The sequence below is a fragment of the Macaca fascicularis genome, chromosome 20 (genome assembly GCF_037993035.2).
Source record: "Macaca fascicularis isolate 582-1 chromosome 20, T2T-MFA8v1.1".
Lineage (NCBI taxonomy): Eukaryota > Metazoa > Chordata > Mammalia > Primates > Cercopithecidae > Macaca > Macaca fascicularis.
Window position 1 is genome coordinate 20,370,231 of NC_088394.1, and position 22,680 is coordinate 20,392,910.

The following is a 22,680-nucleotide window of genomic DNA, read 5'->3' on the forward strand; positions in this document are numbered from 1 at the left end:
CATGTATACGCATACATATATATGCATACATACACATATATATATAATTTTTATTTTTATTTATTTATTTTTTGAGACGGAGTTTTGCTCACGTTGCCCAGGCTGGAATGCAATGGTGCAATCTCGGCTCACCGCAACCTCCGCCTCTCGGGTTTAAGCGATTCTCCTGCCTCAGCCTCCTGAGTAGCTGGGATTACAGGCATGCGCCACCATGCCTGGCTAATTTTGTATTTTTAGTAGAAATGGGGTTTCTCCAGTTGGTCAGGCTGGTTTCGAACTCCCGACCTCAGGTGATCCACCTGCCTTGACCTCCCCAAGTGCTGGGATTACAGGCGTAAGCCACCAAGCCCGGCCTCAGTGTATGCATATTTAACACAAATGCAACTAGTACACTTTGTGCTGCTATAATAGAATATCTAACACTAGGTACTTCATAAAGAACAGGTTTATTTATTAACAGTGCTGGAGGCCAGGAACTACAAGGTCGAGGGGTCTGCACCTGGTGAGGGCCATCTTGCTGTGTCATTATATGGCAGAAGGCATCCAATGGTGAGAGACAGCGAGAGAGGGCCAAACTCACTTTTATAACAAACCCAGTCTCATGATAATGAATGCACACCTGCCATTATGACATCAGTTCACTCATGAGGGCAGCGTTCTCATGATCTAATCCTCTCTTAAAAGCCCACTTCTCAACACTGTTGCATTGGGGGTTAAGTTTCCAACACATGAACTTCAGATGACACATTAAAATCATAGCATTCTATCCCTGGCCCCCAAAACTCACGTCCTTCTCACATGCAAAATACACTCATTCTATCCCAGTAGCCCAGAAGTTTCAACTTCTTTCAGTGTGAACTCAAAAGTCCAAATTCCAGACTCATCTAAATCAGATACGGTTGAGTCTCAAGGCACAATTCATCCTGAGGTAAATTTCCCTCCAACTGTGGGCCTGTTTTACCTACTTCCAGGATACAGTTGCAGGACAGGCATCAAATGGACATTCCTATCCTGAAAGGAAGAAACAGGCAAGAAGAAAGGAGTAACTGGTCCCAAGTGAGTATAAAACCCAAGAGAGGAAACAATATTAAGATAGGCCAGATGTGGTGGCTCACACCTGTAATCCCAGCAGTTGGGGAGGCTGAGGCAGGCAGATCACGAGGTCAAGACATCCAGACCATCCTGGCCAACATGACGAAACCCTGTCTTTACTAAAAGTACAAAAATTAGCTGGGTGTGGTGGCACACGCCTGTAACCCCAGCTACTCAGGAGGCTGAGTCAGGAGAATCGCTTGAACCCAGGAGGCAGAGGTTGCAGTGAGCCAAGATCATGCCACTGCACTCCAGCCTGGCAACAGAGCGAGACTCCATCTCAAAAAAAAAAAAAAAAAAACTTCAGATATGAAAATAATCATCTTTGACTGCATGTCCCACATCCTGGGCACACTGGGTTGGGAACTGACCCCCCCAAGGCCTTAGGCAGCTGGGCTCAGTCTACCCAGCATCTCTCATGGGTTGGAATCTCATCCCTGTAGTTTTCCCAGGCTGGAGTTACACACTGGCAGCCTTACAGTCTGGGGCCTCAAGAACTGCCCCACTCTCATGGCTCCACTAGCCTTTGCCCTAATGGGGACTCTGAAATGGCCCTGCCCCTGTGATACATCTCTTCCTGAGTCCCCCGACTGTCTGCAACATCCTTTGAGATGGAGGTGGAGCCTGCCAAGGCACCATAGCACTTGTGTTCTGTGCACCTGTAGAATGAGCATCACATGGATGCTGCCAAGGTTCACGGCTTGTACTTTTTAAAAATTATCTTTTTAATTGACACATTGTATCTAAACAGAAATGGGATAAATTGTACATTATAATTGTACCTATTTATAGGGTGCAATTTGATGTTGCAATACATATATATATTGTATACTGATCTACAGCTTGTACTTTCTGGAGTGGCAGGTCAAGCCCCATGCGGGTCCACTTGAGCTATGGCTGGGGCAGCTGAGCTTGGAATTTAACTGCACCTCTCTGGAAACCTCGCCCTCAAGGTCCTAGCTTGCCTCAAAGATCTCTGAAATGCCTTTGGGGTTATTTTCCCGTCGTCTTGATGAATAAAACCTGGCTTCCTTCTACTCATATTAATCTCTTTTAAAAGGGCTGCTTGGCCAAACCCTTAATTTTCTCTACTGAACATGCTTTTTAAAAATTATTTACGGCCGGGCATGGTGGCTCATGCCTGTAATCCCAGCACTTTGGGAGGCTGAGGTGGGTGGATCACCTGAGATCAGGCCAACATGGCAAAACCCCATCTCTACTAAAAATACAAAAATTAGCCGGGCGTGGTGGCGGGCACCTGTAATCCCAGATACTTGGGAGGCTGAGGCAGAAGAATTGCTTGAACCCAGGAGGCGGAGGTTGCAGTGAGCAGAGATCACGCCACTTCATTCCAGCCTGGACAACAGGCTGAGAATTTTCCAAATCTTATTCTGCCTCCCTTTTCATTACACATTCCAGCTTTAAGTCATTTCTTTCTTCTCTCATTTTACTATAAGCCACCAAAAGAAGCCATTCAATGCCTTGAATGCTTTGCTGCTTAGATTTTTTTTTTTTTTTTTTTTTTTTTTTTGCCAGATATGTTCATCACTCTTAAGTTCTGCCTTCCACAAAGTCCTAGGACATAGACACAGTTCCACCAAGTTCTTTGCAACTGTATAACAAAGCTGGACTTTACTCCAGTTTCTAATACCTTGTTCCTCATTCCCATCTGAGACTTCATCAGAATGGTCTTTCCTATTTTCTACCAACATTTCCATCACAACCACTTAAGTAGTCTCTGGAAGATTTAGGCTCCTACTACAGCTCCTGTCTTCTGAACCCTCACCAGAATTGCCCTTAATGCTCCATTCACAACAATCTAGGCTTTTTCTAGCCGGCTCCTCCAAATTCTTCCAGCCTCTACCCATTACCCAGTTCCAAAGCTGCCTCCACATTTTCAGATTCTTGTTATTGCAGAAGCCTTACTTCTTGGTACCAATTTTCTGTCTTAGTTCATTTCGTGCTGCTATAACAGAATACCTGAGACTGGGTAATTGATAAAGAACAGAGATTTCTCTCTCACAGTTCTAGAGGCTAGGAAGTCCACATTTGAGGAGCCCACATCTGGCGAGGGCTTTCTTTCTGTGTCATAATATGGCAGAAGTCATCACATGGTGAAAGACAGAGCTGACCTGACTTTTATTTTTTAATTTTTATTTATTTATTTCCTCTGATACGGAGTTTTGCCTTTGTTGCCCAGGCTGGAGTGCAATGGCACGATCTCAGCTCAGTGCAGCCTCTGCCTCCTGGGTTCAAGCAATTCTCTTGCCTCGGCCTCCCGAATAGCTGGGATTACAGGCATCTGCCACCACTCTCGGCTAATTTTTTGGGCTTTTTTGTTGTTGTTGTTGTTGTTGTTTTGAGACGGAGTCTCGCTCTGTCACCCAGGCTAGAAGGCTAGAGTACAGTGGCACGATCTCGGCTCACTGCAAGCTCCACCTCCCGGGTTCACGCCATCCCCCTGCCTTAGCCTCCCAAGTAGCTGGGACTACAGGCACCAGCCACCACTCCCGGCTAATTTACTTGTTTATTTATTTATTTGTATTTTTAGTAGATACGGGGTTTCACTATGTTGGCCAGGCTGGTCTCAGACTCCTGAGCTCAGATGATCCACCCCGCCTCGGCCTCCTGAAGTGCTGGGATTACAGGAGTGAGCCACTGCGCCCGGCCTGAACTGACTTTTATAACAAACCCACTCTGGCAATAACATTAATCTGTGTCCTCCTGACCTAGTCACCTCCTAATGGTTGCACTTCTCAACACTTTTGCTTGGGGATTTTCTAATACCTAAACTTTGGAGGACACATTCAAACCACAGCAAAGCCTTTGGCGAAGAGAGACAGAGAAACGTAAATATGCTGGCAGGTGTTCTGGCCTTCCCATGGCCATTCAGTGAGCACATAGCCCAGCCTAGCTTGAATTGAGAGACATGAATCTGCCGTTCCTTCAGCCACTCTCCTTCCAACTGGTCTCATCGTGCAGGCATTTCCCTGTCCAGAGGTGGTTGTAATGTCTCAAGTTAATTTTTTCCCATGCAACATAGAGCTTACGAAATGAAGCCAGCTACTTCATCAGGTGGTCAGCCAGTGAAACCAATCTGTTTCTGCACTGGAGGAAAAACTGGCTGTGTTGGACCGAGTGAGACATGTCTCTCATCTCCATCATGGGAGATGGGAAAGTTCCTTTCTAAGTAACTCAAGGTGATTTTGATTATTTGCATTTTTGCCTTACTCTACTGAGTGTAGAAATCAGCCTTCTCACCCAGCCTTTTCAGGATGGAAGTCCATCTCACTGCTAGACAGCCTTTGGCCATCTTCCATTTTCCTTAATGTGAGTATTACATGCCTAGCCCCTTTGCAAACATGCATATACTGTTACACAAAAGCATAATTGTCGATTTACTCTCAAACCCTCCATGTAACCTGTGCTCTGTTCTTAATAGCATTTTCCCCACTTTCTCTCTAAAATAATAAAATCCCCATCCTGAGTCTCTCAAAGGCAGAACCCACCTTCCCTACATCCCCACCTTCAATGTAATTATCTTCCAACACTGATAAGGACTGAACATAACTGCTTACCCAAGAGCTAGATTTTTTTTTTTTTTTTTTGAGACAATTTCGCTCTTGTCACCCAGGCTGGAATACAATGGCACAATCTCGGCCCACTGCAACCTCCGCCTCCTGGGTTCAAGCAATTCTCGTGCCTCAGTCTCCTGAGTAGCTGGGATTACAGGTGCCCGCCACCACATCCGGCTAATTTTTGTATTTTTAGTGGAGACGACATTTCACCATGTTGGCCAATCTAGTCTTGAATTCTTGACCTCAGGTGATCCGCCTGCCTTGGCCTCTCAAAGTGCTGGGATTACAGGGGTGAGCCACTGCACCCAGTCCCCAAGAGCTAGATTTTTAAAGAACAAGGACTAGCTTGGTAACGAGGTTTGTCTGATGTCATCTGCTGGGCTATTTATAGGCAGGACCTTCTGCTTCTCACCGAGCTGATCTCTGGCCATCTCTTCCCCAGGACTCCAGCCTCTAACTCACCATGATTTCTGAAGAGCATATTGCTCTTTCACAGGAGGAGACATTAACTACCACATTGGCCCGAATAGAAAATGACCTCAAATTTCAGGCAGTCTTTCTCCTCAAAGTGGAGAACATTTTTTAAATTACAAAAATGTAATCCATCATATGAAAACAGTCTGTCCCTTGACCCTTGAGGAATGAGACCAGTCCCTGCCTCCCTCAGCTTTTTGTTGCTGAAGCTGTGGTTGGAGAACTATAATTAAAATTCAGTTGTTCTCTTAGCAACCCCCTCACTGACAGCTCCTTTACAGCTTGCATTGTGACTTACCTACCAGTCCAAGATTCAGGGATTTGAGATCCTGACCATCCTTCTATCCAAAATGACTAACAATCTTATTTGGAACAATAGGGTAGTTCCAGCTATCTGTTCATTCTGATTTCTCCCCCATTGGAAAAATTTTCTTGAAAAAATAGCTATTGGCTGGGCACAGTGACTCACGCCTGTAATACCAGCACTTTGGGAGGCCGAGACGGGTGGATCACTTGAGGTCAGGAGTTTGAGACCACCCTGGCCAACATGGTGAAACCCTGTCTCTACTAAAAATATAAAAATTAACCAGGCATGGTGGCAGGCACCTGTAATCCCAGCTACATGGGAGGCTGAGGCAGGAGAATCACCTAAACCTGGGAGGCGAAGGTTCCAGTGAGCCGAAATCGTGCCACTGCACTCCAGCCTAGGTGAGAGAGCAAGACTCTGTCTCAAAAAAAAAGAAAAAAAAAAAAAAAAAAATCAGAGACTCTGATTCAAAACATTTCTTCTAGTGAAGAGGCAGAGAAGCCAAGGCCAGACACGTGAAGACCCCCCAAACAGTCTCATGTCTTTGCTCAACTACGAAGTGACCAAGACAGGGCCCTGAAATAAGCCACTTAGTGGCAAAAGGCTACATGAGAGAGTTAGTGAAGAAGTAATGCATCAAGAATGTGATTTTTATCTCCCTCAAGAGTCTCTTCCAGCTGGCCCTGGGGAGAAGCAAGTGATTGAAATTTCTTGGACACAGTTGTATAGTTGGAGCTACACATCTCTTCTAAGATTCTACAGCAAAACAGAGCCAAGTCCTTGGCAGGGAGGCAGCATGTGGCAGTGAAAAATGCATGGGTTCAAGAGCCAGACCAGCACAAACCAGGCTTTGCAGTGTGAAAAAGCGGGGCAATTTTAGGGAAGATAATCTCTCCGAACCTCCAAGGGAGAGGACAGTCATTCCCACCACAGGGGATCAAGTGAGAAATCGAAAGGCCTGGGCACAAAGCATGGCATATAGTAGGCATGCAATAAATATTGCTTCTCTTACCTCCCCTTTCCTCTGGAAATTTCCATCCATCTGTGCAGGCTCGTAGAGAAGCGATTGCATCCCAGTTCTATCACTGACTAGCTGTGGAACTTTGGGCTAGTTATTTTTCTAAATCTCTGCATTTTCCTCTGTAAAGTAGAAATAATGATAATACCTCCCATCTAAGATTGTTGTGAAAAGTGCATTTTATTTTTTACCTCTAAATACCAAAAAGAGTCCATTTTAAATATATCAAGGGCCTTAGCAAATAAAAGTGGCCCAAACCTCTGTCAGCCTTTGAGAGGCCTTGGTGGTAGCCCTTATGGATATACTAGGAAAGAAATGATTGAAATTCAATGACAGTTACAGCAAAATAAGAAGAAAAAAATAAGGCCGGGTGCAATGGCTCACAACTGTAATCCCAGCACTTTGGGAGGCCAAGGCGGGTGGATCACTTGAGGCCAGGAGTTCAAGACCAGTCTGGCCAACATGACAAAACCCCGTCTCTACTAAAAATGCAAAAATTAGCCGGGCATGGTGGTGCATGCCTGTAATTCCAGCTATTTGGGAGGCTGAGGCATGAGAATCACTTGAACCTGGGAGGCAGAAGTTGCAGTGAGCCGAGATTGTGCCACTGCACTCCAGCCGGGGCTGCAGAGCGAGAAACTGTCTCAGAAGAAGAAGAAAATCACCCTAAGGGAGCTTAGCCAACTAACCAAGAGTCTATGTTGAAGAGTCCCACTGCCTTTGCTCAAATACTACTTGAGTAGCTATCTGATTTGGGGGAGATTACTTATCTTCTCTGTATCATGGTTTCTGCAGCCATAAAATGAGGATAATAATAAGAATGTACTTTATAGAGTTGCTGTGAAATACCTAGCTCATCGCAATTGCTCTGTTAATAAAATTGTTGTCATCAACATCACCACCACTATCATCAAGAATGAAATGCCTTTTGGCCAGGCGCGGTGGCACCTATAATCCCAGCACTTTGGGAGGCCGAGTGGGGGCGGATTGCCTGGGCTCAAGAGTTCGAGACCAGCCTGGGCAACATGGTGAAAGCCCTGTCTCTATTAAAAATACCAAAAAAAAGTAGCCTGGCATGGTGGTGCGTGCCTGTAATCCCAGCTTCTCAGGAGGCTGAGGCACGAGAATCACTTGAACCTGGAAGGCAGAAGGTGCAGTGAGCTGAGATCACGCCACTGCACTCCAGCCTGGGTGACAGAGCAAGACTGTCTCAAAACAAAACAAAGCAAAACAAAAAAAAAAGACATGCTTTTTATTTTCTGTCTTGAGACAATGCCATCAGTTATCCAGTTGGCACAGTGAGGCCACCCCTCGGTTTATCCAGTGCTTCTGGGGCCTGTCTGTTGGAAGCTCAATGGAGAGGACGTAGTTGGTAGAGTGACCTGTGGTGGAGAGGGTTCCTCTGCGGGCACTTGTTTTGTAGACTGGACACACATACACGTCCTGATGCAGAAACATTGTACTCTCCCCAGGTTTCAGCCAAATGATGGGCAGTGGGTCATAGAGGATTTTGGGGAGAGATTCCCCAATCTGCATCATTTTCCTGTCCCAACGGGCACCTTCTAAGAAGAGCCCTTTGATGTAGGCCCCATCTTCAGGGTTATCCTCCATCACTGTTTCTTGTGTGGTTACCTGGAAGAATAAAAAGCTATGAGTTCCATTGCCTGCCATTTTCCTACATGCGCAGCTTTAAGAGCCTGGAATTTTCTGATACTCAAAGTGCAACCTGGCTGCAATATCTACCTCTCCCAGGATCCAGGGACAATGGGGCTTCTGTGATAATATTCCTGCCCGCCATACATGGGCCAGGCCTGACTCCTAGTCAGTATGCTCCCTTCCCAATGGTGGGCTAGAGAATGCACTCAAGTAGGAGTCACATTACTCTAACACATTACCTCTAACTAGCTTAGTGACTTTGCATAATCCCTTCCCTTTCTGGATCTGGATTTATAAAGTGAGGGGTTGGGGTTAGATTCAGATTCAGAGATAGACTGGGTAAACAGTTCTGGAGATGAGTGTGGGGAGAATAAAGCCTTGATTTCTAGTTTCTGTGGTATAAAGACTTCCAGCATGGTCGATTTCAGTCTACCAACTATTTAACAAAATGCCTGAAAATGTAACCGATGGCCCTGGTGAGCTAATACGAGTGAGCTCCAGCACACCACTGCTTAGATTCAGGGGTGGTAAACTCAAATTCCTTTAGGTAATTGCAGAAAATGGACAAAGTATAGGAGAATAGGGAGGGGTGGGGATTATGGTGAACCAGAGAGCACAAGCTCCACTTAAAATCATTCAAATTATACTTTTAAAAAATTGTATGGTGAATGGAATGTTTTTCCCATTTCTAATTCTAAGTATCTATTGGAAGAATAGGAAAAAGCTGTTGACTTTTACAAATTTAACCAATATCCAGTGACTTTGTGAATTCTTCTACAGATGCTCGTCAACTTACAATGGGGTTATGTCCTGATAAACCCAACATAAGTTGGACATATTGTAAGTCAAAACTACATTTAATATACCTAATGTACAACAAATATCATAGCTTAGCCTAGCCTCCCCTAAATGTGCTTGGAACACTTACAATAGCCTGTAGCTAGGCAGAAATCATCTAACACAAAGTCTATTTTATAGTAAAGTGTTGAGTATCTTATGTAATTTATTGAATACTGTACTAAAAGTGAAAAATGGAATGGTTGTATGGGTACTCAAAGTGTGGTTTCTACTGAACGTGTATTTATTTCACACCATGAAATAAAAAAATTGTAAGTTGAACCATTGCAAGTAAAGTACTCTATGTTTTTAATCACTTTGGATTTCTAGGTATACAATCATTTCAGCATCAAGGAAGATGGTTTTATCTTTTTTTCAATGTTTATCCTAGTAATTTTTCTTCTTGTTGTATTTATTTTGGATTAACATTGTCTTCAAAGACTAATCAAGTTAAGTTCATTCATAAACTGACTTAAGACAGGGCAACCGGTTTGTGACCTCTGAACTAGATGATTACAAAGGATCTTTCCACATAATTTAAAATTCTATAATGCTCTGTAACAGTCAATCTTAGCCATTCTACTCTCTATATATGACAGGGTGATGCTTGACTATTGGCCATTCTTTTAACTTTACTCCAAGCCAAGGACTACCCAAGGGCATTAACGTTCTTCCAAATGAAGAGTCCACCACGTTGAACAAACAGAGTGGGAGAGTGCCTTCATTTTTCTTGGTATTCTGATGGAATCTGGAAAGATTCCCTTTTTGTACAGAGACAAAGCATTGGGAATCCTCTATTTTAGGAGTAGCTTTTAGAGCTGCTGTAAATTATGCTAAATACTTCATATGTACCACTTCAGAAGCATTTGGGTCTTAACACATCCACATTTTTTGACTCATAAGGAAATTGGCAACATTGCTTTCTCTGGTCAGCCCCTTGAGTGAGCCTAACCCAAAGCACCCCTACCTCAAACTCAAATCCAATGTGGTCAATGGGGATAGTATATTTCCGGGCATAATTCTGAGAGATGCCAGTCAAAAAAGACTGTGTGAAGTAGAATCCAGAGATCCAAAATACCACAGGGGGCCCCTTGTCAATCCATTCCTGGAGAGCCACAGAAATCAAGATTCGAAATCAACAACACATCAAAGATAGTTCAAACGCAAGTCATGTAAACAAGTCCCATATAAAACATGTTTTTTCTTATTTTTCTTGAAACAGTCAGCCCTCTTGGTTTAGCTTCTCTCTTCCCACTTTTGAAATAAGGGTACAAAAAATATATTTATACTTTAAGAAAAGCCCAGGTACTACAAAAATTAGCTGGGCGTGGTGATGGGCGCCTGTAGTCCCAGCCACTTGGGAGGCTGAGGCAGGAGAATCGCTTGAACCCAGGAGGCAGAAGCTGCAGTGAGCCGAGATCATGCCATTGCACTCTAGCCTGAGCGACAAGAGTGAAACTTCATCTCAAAGAAAAGAAAAGAAAAGCCCAGGTGCAAGCTGATATCAGGGATACAACAGAGAGCGGTGGGGACTGTAGCAGTGGAGAATATGTACCTTGCCTAAACTGAGCAGCTGCCGCTCATCTCCAGCAATAGTTGCTATGCCATGCGAGAATGCAGGCCCACTGTTTCAGGTCTTCTATTTTTTGCAGTACAAACATCTGGATTTTTATATGTAAAAATCCAATGTTTACATGCTGGCTCAAAAATGTTTAAATTACCAGGCAGCCAAACCAAACATAATTATTGTCCAAATCTATCCCATGAGCCACCAGTTTGTGATATTTATTCTAGTTCCTGTTCCTGGCTCCATAATCTTTTTTTTTTTTTTTTTTTTTTTTTTTTTCAGATGGAGTCTTGCTCTGTCACCCAGGCTGGAGTGCAATGGCGCGATCTCAGCTCACTGCAACCTCTGCCTCCCAGGTTCAAGTCATTTTCCTGCCTCAGCCTCCCAGGTAGCTGAGGCTACAGGCATGAGCCACCACTCCCGGCTAATTTTTTTGGTATTTTTAGTAGAGATGGGGTTTCACCATGCTGGCCAGACTGGTGTCGAACTCCTGACCTCAAGTGATCTGCCCACCTCAGTCTCCCAAAGTGCTGGGAATACAGATGTGAGCCACTGTGCCCAGGCATCTATAATCTTTTCAAGAACTTTCAAGTCTCCCTCCTCCTTCTAACTCCGGGAAGACTGTTTCCAGAGGCTCAATCTAGGATGCTCTGTGACTGCCTGCCCTCCTCCCCCTGCCTCTACTCTGTCATTGCAGAATGTCCTCTCCACCTAAGTGAGCATGCCAGGTTCCCGGTTACCCCTGACTCCGATACCTGGAAGAAGGTCAGGCGGGCCAGCAGGTCAGCCACATAGCCCCCCAGAGGCTTCAGTGATGGGTAAGACTTGGCTGCCCACATGGCTGGCACTTTACCCACAAGCATGCTGTTAAAGACTTCCTCTAGCTCCGAGGACATCAGGACCTGTCCTTTGATGGCTCGGCCAAGATCGATGAGGCTCCTCCGAACAACTTTGGTCAGCCTGCAAGAACAGAGGAGCTGGCTAAGTTGGACTCTCCAGTGGCCACATTCTACCCGAGTCCACTGACTCCTGTCTCCTCATACTTATCCCCCCTTTAAAACGTCAGTTAATTAATGCAGTCATTAATTGAGAAAAAATTAAATCACCCATTACCTTGCTACCTCAAGATAACGTTGATGTATATCTTTCCAGATTTTTCTCTATGTAAACACAAATTATTTTTAATGAGATCATACTATATTATATTTCTGCAATCTGTTTTTCTTTCTTAGCATATAGGAAACATCTTTCCAATTCAATAAATAGAGACCTAAATTGTCCTTTTTTCTTTCTTTTTTTTTTTTTTTTTTAGAGATGGGGTTTCCACTCTGTCATCCAGGCTGAAGTGCAGTAGTGCAGTCATAGCTCACTGCAGCCTCGAACTCCTGGGCTCAAGTGATCCTCCTGCCTCAGCCTCTGGAGTAGCTGGGACTACAGGTGTGCATCACCATGCCTGCCCTTTTTAATGACTGCAAAGTGTTCCATTTTGTTTAACTATTCCTCTATTGTTGACGTGTTATTTCTAGATTGTTGTCACTATCAACAACATTGCTAGCAAAATTCATCCATCTCAATCTTTTTGCAAATTTTAAATTATTACTCAAAATATTTCTAGGTCAGAGAGCATGCACAGTTTCAAGGCTTTCAATTCCTATTGTCAAAGTTGTTCTTTTTTTTTTTTTTTGAGACAGAGTCTTGCCCTGTCACCCAGGGGAGTGCAGTGGTGCAGTCATGGCTCACTGCAGTCTTGATCTCCCAGGCTCAAGGAATCCTCCCACCTTGAGTCTCCTGAGTAGCTGGGACTACAGGCACATGCCACCATGCCTACCTGATTTTTTTTTAAGTAGACACAAGGTCTCCCTATGTTGCCCAAGCTGGTCTCACACTCCTAAACTCAAGTAATCCTCCCATCTCAGCCTCCCAAAGTGCTGGGATTACAGATGAGCTACCACGCCTGGCCCAAGGCCCTTTTTTATCAACTATAAGGTGCAGGCCTGAGAAAAGGCAACTGAAGGGCAGCCTAGGAGATGTCAAATTCACCTGCCTCTCCCTCTGACCTCTATGTTACAAGGCCCAGCCAAGCCTGGAGGGAATTCTCCTGAGGAGACCAAAGAATCTGCCACTACAAAAAGCTTTTCATCTCCAAAGATTTATGGAATCTCAACTGAATGGACATGAGAATGACACATGCAGGAAAAGGATTTCTGGATGTGTAACCACCAAACCATTGTATCAAGAGGAATGTGGTTGGGTGCGGGGGCTCACGCCTGTAATCCCAGCACTTTGGGAGGCCAAGGTGGGTAGATCACTTGAGGTCAGGAGTTTGAGACCGACCTGACCAACACAGTGAAACCCCATCTCTACTAAAAATACAAAATTAGCTGAGCGTGGTGGCGCACACCTGTAATTCCAGCTACTCGGGAGGCTGAGGCAGGAGAATCGCTTGAACCCAGAAGGTGGAGGTTGCAATGAGCCGAGCTGAGATCGTGCCATTGCACTCCAGCCTAGGCGACAAGAGCGAAACTCTGTCTCAAAAAAAAAAAAAAAAAGGAATGTAAAATTCAGACATGTGTTAGATAAGCAGACAAGGGTAAAAGGTACCATCTGAGGGATTACACCACAGACCTCTATTATACCTAAAGACCTACTTGCAAAGATTCTCTTTCTATTCTTGCAACTATGAGCTCTGCTAGTTTTAAGGTTTTAGTACCCAAGGAAAGAACACTTGCCGAGAAGACACAGTCACAGTTCCCCTGAATTGGAAGCTGAACTGTCGCTGAATCATTCTGGGCTCCCTATACCACTGGGTGAAAAGGCAGAAAAAAAAGAAAGAAAAAAAAGATAGTGGGGAGATGATTAATCCTGACCATCGTTGGAAAATAAGATTGGTTTCCCTTTTTGTTTTCTTTTGAGACAGCATCTCACTCTATGGCCCAGGCTGGAGTGCAGTGGTGCAATCTTGGCTCACTGAAACCTCCACCTCCCAGGCCCAAGCAATCCTCCCTCCTCAGTCTCCTGAGTAGCTGGTTCTACAATGCCCAGATAATTTTTTATATTTTTGGTAGAGACAGGGGTTTTGCCATGTTGCCCAAGCTGGTCTCCAACTCCTGAGCAATCTGCCCCCCTCAGCCTCCTAAAGTGCTGAGATTACAGTGCTGTGTGGCCTAAGCCACCGCACCTGGCTTGCTCTCCTTTGTAGAATGCCCAGTGGTAAAGGCCAGTGAAAGCCCCTGCAACCACCAAGACAGAGCTCCAGTGGCCTTAGAGGAGAATCACAGCAGAGGGAAGCCATTAGTTTTGGTGTCCAGTTGGACAGTCCAGGACTACAGCCCATCATGCCAAGGTGTCTGACTCAGAACAGGTGGCCTCGTCCTAGGCTCACACCCCATACCTTGCTTGGTCCCTGTTACGGCCAACTGCCTGTTGACTCTAAAGAGTAACCCTAGGCCAGGCGCAGTGGCTCATGCCTGTAATCCCAGCACTTTGGGAGGCTGAGGTGGGCGTATCACCTGACATCAGGAGTTCGAGACCAGCCTGGCCAACATGGCGAAACCCCATCTCTACTAAAAGTACAGAAATTAGCCGGGCATGGCGGCATGTGCCTGTAATCCCAGCTACTCCGGAGGCTGAGGCAGGAGAATCTCTTGAACCTGGGAGGTGGAGGTTGCAGTGAGCCGAGATCGCGCCACTGCACTCCAGTCTGCGACAAAAGCGAGACTCTGTCTCAAAAAAAAAAAAAAAGAGTAACCCTAAAACTCAGGAAGTCAAGCAACTCTCAAATAACATTCCTCCAGTACCCTAGTCCTCTGGAATTAGGGCTGTCCTTAAAACGGAGCAATGACCCAATGAGACAGAATAGAGGCAGTAACACATGGAGTGTCTGGAGCAAGACCTTGCTCTTGGAAGCAGAAGTGATAAGTTTTAGCCCACTTGGCTCTGAGTCACTTGAGACCTACATTAAATCACAGTCATCTCTGGACCTCAGTTTCCTCATCTGGCCTAGATGGTCTTTGGTAACCCTTTCAGTTTTGACTATTTAGAAATCAAATCCAGGTGATCCCACTGAGCTCCATGCTGTAATAACTGGAGGAGAAGAGGACTAGAATACAAGGCCAGAGATCCTGGCCCCATGGCCAGCCTATAACACCCCTAACTGTGTGGTAGAGGCACTGGGGTGAGCGTCTACCACCCCTTTCTAGATTTACCCAAATTTCACATATTGGCCAAGTACATGGGCTCTGGAATCAGACTTAGTTCTGGGTTTAAACTGAGTTTTCCCATTGAATTACTGAACACTGAGCAACCTTGGGCAAGTCTTAACCCTTCTGAATCTCAGGGTTGTTTTTTTTTGTTGTTTTCTTTAAGAGATGGGGTCTTGCCATATTGCCCAGGCTGGTCTTAAACCCCTGGGCTCAAGCAATCCTCCCGGCTTGCCTCCCAAAGTGCTGGGATTATAGGCGTGAGTAATCACGCTCTGCCTCAGTTTTCTTATTTGTAAAATGCTGGTAGCAGGATTAATAACTGGACATATTTCAAAAGACTATTTTGTGTGTGTGTGTGTGTGTGTGTGTGTGTGTGTGTGTGTGTGTGTGTTTTGTTAAGGGATAGGGTCTTTCTCTGTCACCCAGGCTGGAGTGCAGTGGCAAGATCATAGCTCACTGCCACCTTGAGCTCCTGGCCTCCAAGAGATCTTCCCACCTCACCCTCCCAAGTAGCTGGGACTGTAGCCGTGCACCACCATGCCTGCCTTTTTTTTTTTTTTTTTGGATAGATGGGGTCTTTCTTTGTTGCCCAGGCTGATCTTGGACTCCTGGCCTCAGATGATCCTCCCTACTCTGCTTCCCAAAGTGCTGTAATTACGGGCATTAGCCATTGTGCCCAGCCCTGTTGCATACTTTGAATAAGACCCATGCATAGTGTTTAGAACCATATCTGTCACTAAAGGCTCAATACAAATGGCTCCAGGCCAGGTGCAATGGCTCCCACCTGTAATCCCAGCACTTTAGGAGGCCACGGCTGGAGGCTTACTTGAGGCCAGGAGTTCAAGACCAGCCTGGCCAACATGTCAAAACTCCATCTCTATAAAAAATAAAAAATAAAAAAACTAGCTGGGTATGGCGGCCTGTGTCCGTAGACTCAGCTACTCAGGAGGCTGAGGTGGGAGGATTGCTTGAGCCCAGGAGTTCGAGGCTGCAATGAGTCGTGATCATACCACTGCACTCCAACTTGGGCGACAGAGAGACCTCAACACAGGAAAGAGAAAGAAAAGTGGCTCTCACGACCACTTTTACTATTAGCCTGTGCTTGATACCGGCTTTTGCCTAACTTTAGAGATGTCAGATGAATGAATGGGAATGAATGAATAGAAGGAATGATTCAACCCAGGGTCAGCATGTGCTGGGGATGGCCCTGTTCACAGGCCCTATTCACACCCCTAATACGGGTGAGGCAAACCACTTCCTCTGCATAGCAACCCCTTCTCAGCTACTGCCTGTTAGATCCTACTCCTCACGTTCCAACTCCCAGGATTCAAGCTACATCATCCGGCCCACCTGTTGAATCTGATGAGCTCCTGCCTTAGGACGGTGTTCATGGATTCCTCATAGACCACGGGGTACAACTTCATGACCTCTTCCAGGTCGAAGTCTTTCGGAAGCTTGGAGAGAATGTCTTGCGCCAACTCCTCAACCACTTCCTTAAAGTGCAGGCAGAAGAGAGGTGAGTGAGAAGCAAGCCCTACAGGCTGTGGCTTTGGATACACTTGAAGTACTGATCATCTGGCTTTTCAAATGTATTCTGTGGGACTTTCCTGAGAACTCTCCAACCGAAGCCATTTCTGCCTCCGGTGGGGAAAGGAGTCCCTCATCACCCCAGCAGCCTTGGAGAGGACCTCGCCTCTGGGCCCAGGAGAGTAGAGGCCTGTCCTTGGCAGGGCACGGTGGTTCACGTCTGTGATCCCAGCACTTTAGGAGGCCGAAGTGGGTGGATCCCAGGACTTTGAGACCAGCCTGGGCAACATAGCAAAAGCCAGTCTCTACAAAAAATACAAAAATTAGCTGTGCGTGGTGCTGCATGCCTGTGGTCCCAGCTATTTGGGAGGCTGAAGCAGGAGAATCACTTGAACCCAGGAGACAGATGTTGCAGTGAGCTGAGATCTGGCTGCTGCACTCCAGCCTGGGTGACAGAGGGGGACCTTGTCTAAAAGTGAAAAAAAAAAAAAAAAAAAAGAGTCCTGTCCTGACACCTCAGGCAAGAGCGGAAGGGCCAGGTAGCTTCCGGGCAGCACCGAGCCTCTGTCTTCAATGTCACACCAGGGTGAGAATCTCCCACAGCCTCAGGCCCCTGAGGATTAGCTCCTGATGCTATGGGACCTTTTCTCAGTGCCCACAACACCTGGGAAGGCAGCAGGCCATTCTTCAGCATTGAGCAAGAAAAGCACAGAACGCTGAGCTTAGCCAAGCAGGGAGGGGAAAGGCCTGGAGGCTCAAGGAGGAACAAGACCCGGGTGTGGGAGAGACAGACACCCTGCGGTCCTGTGGATGAGGGAGGCTGGGATGTGCACTTCTTTCCCTCTTCCCACTGTGAGGGGAATTTCCACTCCTACGTCGGGACACACCAACCAGGCTGGTGTACCTTCATACCAGTGATACTTAATGGCACTAGGAACCAAATCATGAAAGCAAATTAGCAAGTTCTACAGTTGGGAGGGGTTGAACAGGAGGAGGTAGTTTGGAAGGTGGAGAAAGAAAGGGATGGGAGAGGAAGCAGGTGGAGTCAGGAGATGGTGGCTCCGGCTCTGGCTGCGTCCTTGATTTTATGAAGGCCTGGAAGCCGCTCACTTGCTCTCTCAGGATTTGTTTCTCTCTCTGTTTGCAGACTAAGGAAGGTGGTCTGGGTCAGTGAATCACAAAGAGTGGACTGGGACTACTAGATGTACCCAGGATTTTAGGTTGTTTCCAGGACACAGAAAAATCATGTTGAGTCACGTGGTGAGAAAGGTACTCTTTCAGGTTTTGGAGTTTTCTTCATTGTTGTTGTTGTTATTGTTTTGAGATAGTGTCTCACTCTGTCATCCAGGTGGGAGTGCAAAGGCACAATCACAGCTCACGGCAGTCTTGACCTCCTGAGCTCAAGTGATCCTTCCGCCTCAGCCCCCTTAGTAGCTGGGACTACAGGCATGCCCCACCACACCCAGTTAACTTTTTTTTTTTTTTTTGAGACGGAGTCTCGCTCTGTCACCCAGGCTGGAGTGCGGTGGCGCGATCTCAGCTCACTGCAAGCTCTGCCTCCCAGGTTCACGCCATTCTCCTGCCTCAGCCTCCCGAGTAGCTGGGACTACAGGCGCCTGCCACCACACCCAGCTAATTTTTTGTATTTTTAGTAGAGACAGGGTTTCACCATGTTAGCCAGGATGGTCTCGATCTCCTGACCTTGTGATCCGCCCACCTCAGCCTCCCAAAGTGCTGGGATTACAGGCGTGAGCCACCGCGCCCGGCCCCAGTTAACTTTTTTTAAGACAGGGTCTCTCACTGTCACCTAGGCTGGAGTGCAGTGGTGCAAGCTCAGCTCACTGCAGCCTCCACAGCCCGGAATCAAGTCATCCTCCCACCTCAGCTTCCTGAGTAGCGGGGATTACAGGTGCGCGCCACCGAGCTCGGCTAATTTTTTTTTTTTGACGGTCGGTGTTTTGCCATGTTGCTCAGGCTGGTCTCAAACTCCTTGGCTCAAGCAATCCACCTGCCTCGGCCTCCCAAAGTGCTAGGGTTACAGGATGAGCCATGGTGCCCAGCCCTTGGTTAACTGAAAAAAACTTTTTTTTTGTAGAGATACGGTCTCCCTATGTTGCCCAGGCTGGCTTCGAACTCCAGGCCTCAAGTGATCTGCTTCAGCCTCCCAAAGTGCTGGGACCACTGGTGTGGTGTGATCCACCACACCTGGCCTCTTGTCAAGTTCTGACCATCTTTCTCTTTTTCATTCCTTTCAAAAATAAAGTTTCGGGTCAGTGCCAATTCTTAGACACTCACACATCATTCTCCTTTTAACAAGAAGCCAGCAAAGCCTCAGCTCAGGGGCTTTGGCCAGCAACATTATCCGGGAAGAACTTAACAACTGTTCAGGCTGGGAGCGGTGGCTCATGCCTGTAATCCCAGCGCTTTGGGAAGCCAACATGAACAGATTGCTTGAGCCCAGGAGTTTGAGACGATCCTGGACAATATGGTGAAACACTGCCTCTACAAAAAATACAAAAAAATTTAGCTGGGCATGGTGGCATGTGCTTGTAGTCCCAGCTACTCAGGAGGCTCAGGCAGGAGAATTGCTTGAGCCTGGGAGGCCAGGTTGCAGTGAGACAAGATCACACCACTGCACTCCAGCCTAGGTGACCGAGCCAGACTGTGTCTCAAAAAAAAAAAAAAAAAAAAAAAATTAAAAAGAAAAGAAAAACAACAACAACAACAAACAGAAACCAAAAAACACCAACTGTTCAGCTTTCATTTTCTTTTTATGCCTGTCATGACTTTATGGAAATGATACTGGGCTTCCACTTATGGTTCTGATGTGCAATCTTTTAAATTAAAAAAAAAAAAAAGAAGAGAGTTAGTTTTAAAACATTATGTAGAAAAAAAAAGCAAAAGAAAAAGAAAAAAAGCAAAAAACCCATTATATAAATGGAGTATAGGTGATAGGTGGATATAGCAGAAAACGTAAAGGTTATACAGGAATAGCTGACATTCTGGACATGCTGGTTCCCTTGCAGCTCTGGATATAACGACTCCTGGCAGTAAGGCCACTGTGCCCCTTCCCTGCCACTGGCCAGGAGGCTGCCAGGCCCCCGCTCTCTGCCTTCTTGGTCATCCTCCAATCCTGTGTGCCCACTGGATGGAGAACTGCCTGGGAAATAGGATTGAGCCCCCTTTCCCCAGCCCAGTTACCTGAGGGGACTTGCCACTTCCTCCTGACTGTCTAGGGAGGGTCAGCAGGACCCCCTCAAACAGCTGGTTGGTTTCCTGGTTGTCTTTGGTGATGTCTGCATTCTCATGGAGGCCAAACACTTCTGGGTGGGCTGTGATGGGGAGGCTCCTGAGATAGTCGATATAGGACTGGAAGGGAAATCTTCAGTTGAAATAAACGAAGGACCCCAGAATCCCACAGATTACTCCAAGCTTAGCAGAACCCAATCAGAACAGGAATCACACTGCATCAGTAGCACAGGACACACACACACACACACACACACTCACACACACACACACACACACACACACACACAGAGGCTGGGTGAACACATCCCTAGCCCTCCCTCATACAGTTTTCTGGGCAGTGTGCATGAAAGCAGATGGGGCTGAATTATCTCAGCCCACCCTGGCTTCCTCTCTGCTCCCCCAGTGGGCCTGGCTTTGGACCCAGACAGAACTGAGTTTAGATCCTAGCTCTATCCCAAACTGTCAGAGGCATTCGAACCACAGCGACTCCATCTTGTATAGGAGCTGAGTAAAATAAGGCTGAGACCTACTGGGCTGCATTGTTAGGAGCTGAAGGCATTCTAAGTCACAGGATGAGATAGGAGTCAGCACAAGATACAGGTCACAAAGACCTTGCTGATAAAACAGGTTGTGGTAAAGAAGCCAGTCAAATACCCCCAAACCAAGATGGCCACGGAAGTGACCTCTAGTTGTCCTCACTGCTCATTACACACTCATTATAATATATTAGCATGCTATGAGACACTCCCACCAGCGCCATGACCATTTACAGATGTCATGACAACGCCAGGAAGTTGCCCTATGTGGTCTAGAAAGGGGAGGAATCCTCACTTCTAGGAATTGCCCACCCCTTTCCCGGAAAACTTATAAATAATACACCCCTTGTTTAGCATATAATCAAGAAATAACTGTAAGTATAAACAGTTGAGCAGCAACCCATGCCATTGCTCTGTTTATGAAGCAGCCATTCTTTATTCCTTTACTTCCTTTTTTTTTTTTTTGAGACAGAATCTTGCTATCTCCCAGGCTGGAGTGTAGTGGCACTATCATGGCTCACTGTAACCTCCGCCTCCTGGGTTCAAGCAATTCGACTGCCTCAGCCTGGGATAACAGGCGCATGCCACCACACCCAGCTAATTTTTTGTATTTTTACTAGAGACGGGGTTTCACGTGTTAGCGGGGATGGTCTTGATCTCCTGACCTGGTGATCTGCCCTCCTTGGCCTCCCAACATGCTGGGATTACAGGCGTGAGCCACTGTGCCTGGCCTCCTTTACTTTCTTAATAAACTTGCTTTCGTTTTAGTCTATAGACTTGCCCCAAACTCTTTCTTGTGCAATATCCAAGAACCATCCCTTTGGGTCTGGATCTGGACCCCCTTCCGATAACAAAACTATGTGCCCTTGAGTTTGTCATCTGAAACCCCAGTTTCCTTATCCGTAAATGGAAAAACAAGTGTAGTTATGAAGTATAAACCAAAAGTAAAATCCTAAGACCCTCCACTCTAAAATTTAACCTGAAAGCCTGGTTCCGGCCATGAGGGGAAGTGGGGGTCAGACACGCCTCATTATACCCCTGCAGCATTACCATCAACATACAGACCCTAAGTCTGATGAGAAACATTTACAATCTAGTCTCTCTGAAGCCTGCTACCTGGAGGTTTCATCTGCATGATAAAACTTGGGTCTCCACAACCTCTTATCATAACCCAGGCATTCCTTTCTATTGATAATAACTCTTTCAACCAATTGCCAAACAGAAAATGTTTAAATCTACCTATCACCTGCTAGCCTCCACTTTGAGTTGTCCTGCCTTTCTGGGCTGAACCAATGGATATATTAAATGTATTTGATTGATGCCTCACGTGCTCCCTAAAATGTATAAAATCAAGCTGCACCCCGACCACCTGGAGCACATGTTCTCAGGATCTCCTGAGTGCTGTGTCACAGTCCATGGTCACTCATATTTGGCTCAGAATAAATCTCTTCAAATATTTTACAAAGTAAGAAAGAGACTCTTTTCATCCACAGAAGGAATCAGGCCTTGGCATGTGACAGGTTGTGGTGTTATATGTATATCTACTGGTTTTCATCCATGGTTCCTGGCTTCTAACTCCCCTAGCCCTTGTTACAGTCACCTGTTATAATGTTGGGTGTGTTAGGCCTTAGGGGCAGGCCTCAGAAAACAGAATCTCTCTGACCTTCTCTTGCCCTCCTTTTACCTGCCCCCAAGCAAGACTCAAATCTTCCCCTATCTTTCTGATTGTGAGTCTTTTTGTTTGTTTGTTTTAGACAGGGTCACTCTGTGGCCCAGGCTGGAGTGCAGTGGTGGGATCTTGGTTCACTGCAACCTCTGCCACCTGGGCTCAAGCGATCTTCCCACCTCAGCCTCCTGAGTAATTGGGACTACAAGTGCACGCCATCACACCCGGCTAATTTTTGTATTTTTAGTAGAGACGGAATTTCACCACACTGACCAGGCTGATCTCAAACTCCTGACCTCAAGCCATCCACCGGCCTCAGCCTTCCAAAGTGCTGGGATTACAGGCATGAGCCACTGCGCCTGGCCTGATTGTGAGTCTTAAGACTCCACCTAGAGAGAGAGGGTCCTGCCCTATACTCTGGGGAATGTCATGCAACTTCCATAAAGACCCAAGAGGACTGGGTGCAGGGAGCTTCTGGAGAGCTGACCACACGGAGGTTCCTGGAGGGTATTTCACCCAGGGAGGGCATGGAAGTTCCCACTCCTTCCGCCATACTTCACCCTATGCATCTCTTCATCTGTATCTTTTGTAATATTCATTTAATAAACCGATAAACCGAAGTGTTTCTCTGAGTTCTGTGAGCCGCTCCAGCAAATTAATTGAATTAATTTCAATTAAAGGGGGAGTGGTGGGAACCCCAACGTGAAGCTGGTTGGTCAGTTCTTGAGGCCGGGACTTGTGACTGGTGTCTGGGGTGGGGGAAAGAACTGGGGACCGAGCCCTCAGCCCGTGGGATCTGACACTATCACCAGGTAGATGGTATTGGAATTGAATTAGAGGACACCCAGTGGGTGTCCACTGCTTAGTATGTGGGGAAGGGGGAACCTCCACACACTTGGTCACAGAAGTCTTCTTCTGTGTTGATGGTGGTGGTGGTTGTGGTGCGAGAGTAGCGGAAAAATACGATT

The 22,680-nt window shown here is 46.3% G+C and overlaps 1 protein-coding gene across 1 annotated transcript in view; it reads right to left on the reverse strand.

The window, feature by feature from the left end:
* Positions 1-7,706: 7,706 nt before the first annotated feature.
* The window catches only part of DNAH3 (dynein axonemal heavy chain 3), a 205,269-nt gene continuing 190,295 nt past the window's right edge, over positions 7,707-22,680 (reverse strand). The window contains exons 57-61 of the mRNA XM_045383002.2: positions 19,460-19,627; positions 16,082-16,224; positions 11,285-11,489; positions 9,930-10,067; positions 7,707-8,101 (exon numbers count right to left, since the gene is read on the reverse strand). Coding sequence (XP_045238937.2) covers positions 7,748-8,101; positions 9,930-10,067; positions 11,285-11,489; positions 16,082-16,224; positions 19,460-19,627 — 1,008 coding nt within the window. The 3' untranslated portion in view covers positions 7,707-7,747. The remainder of the gene's footprint in view (positions 8,102-9,929; positions 10,068-11,284; positions 11,490-16,081; positions 16,225-19,459; positions 19,628-22,680) is intronic.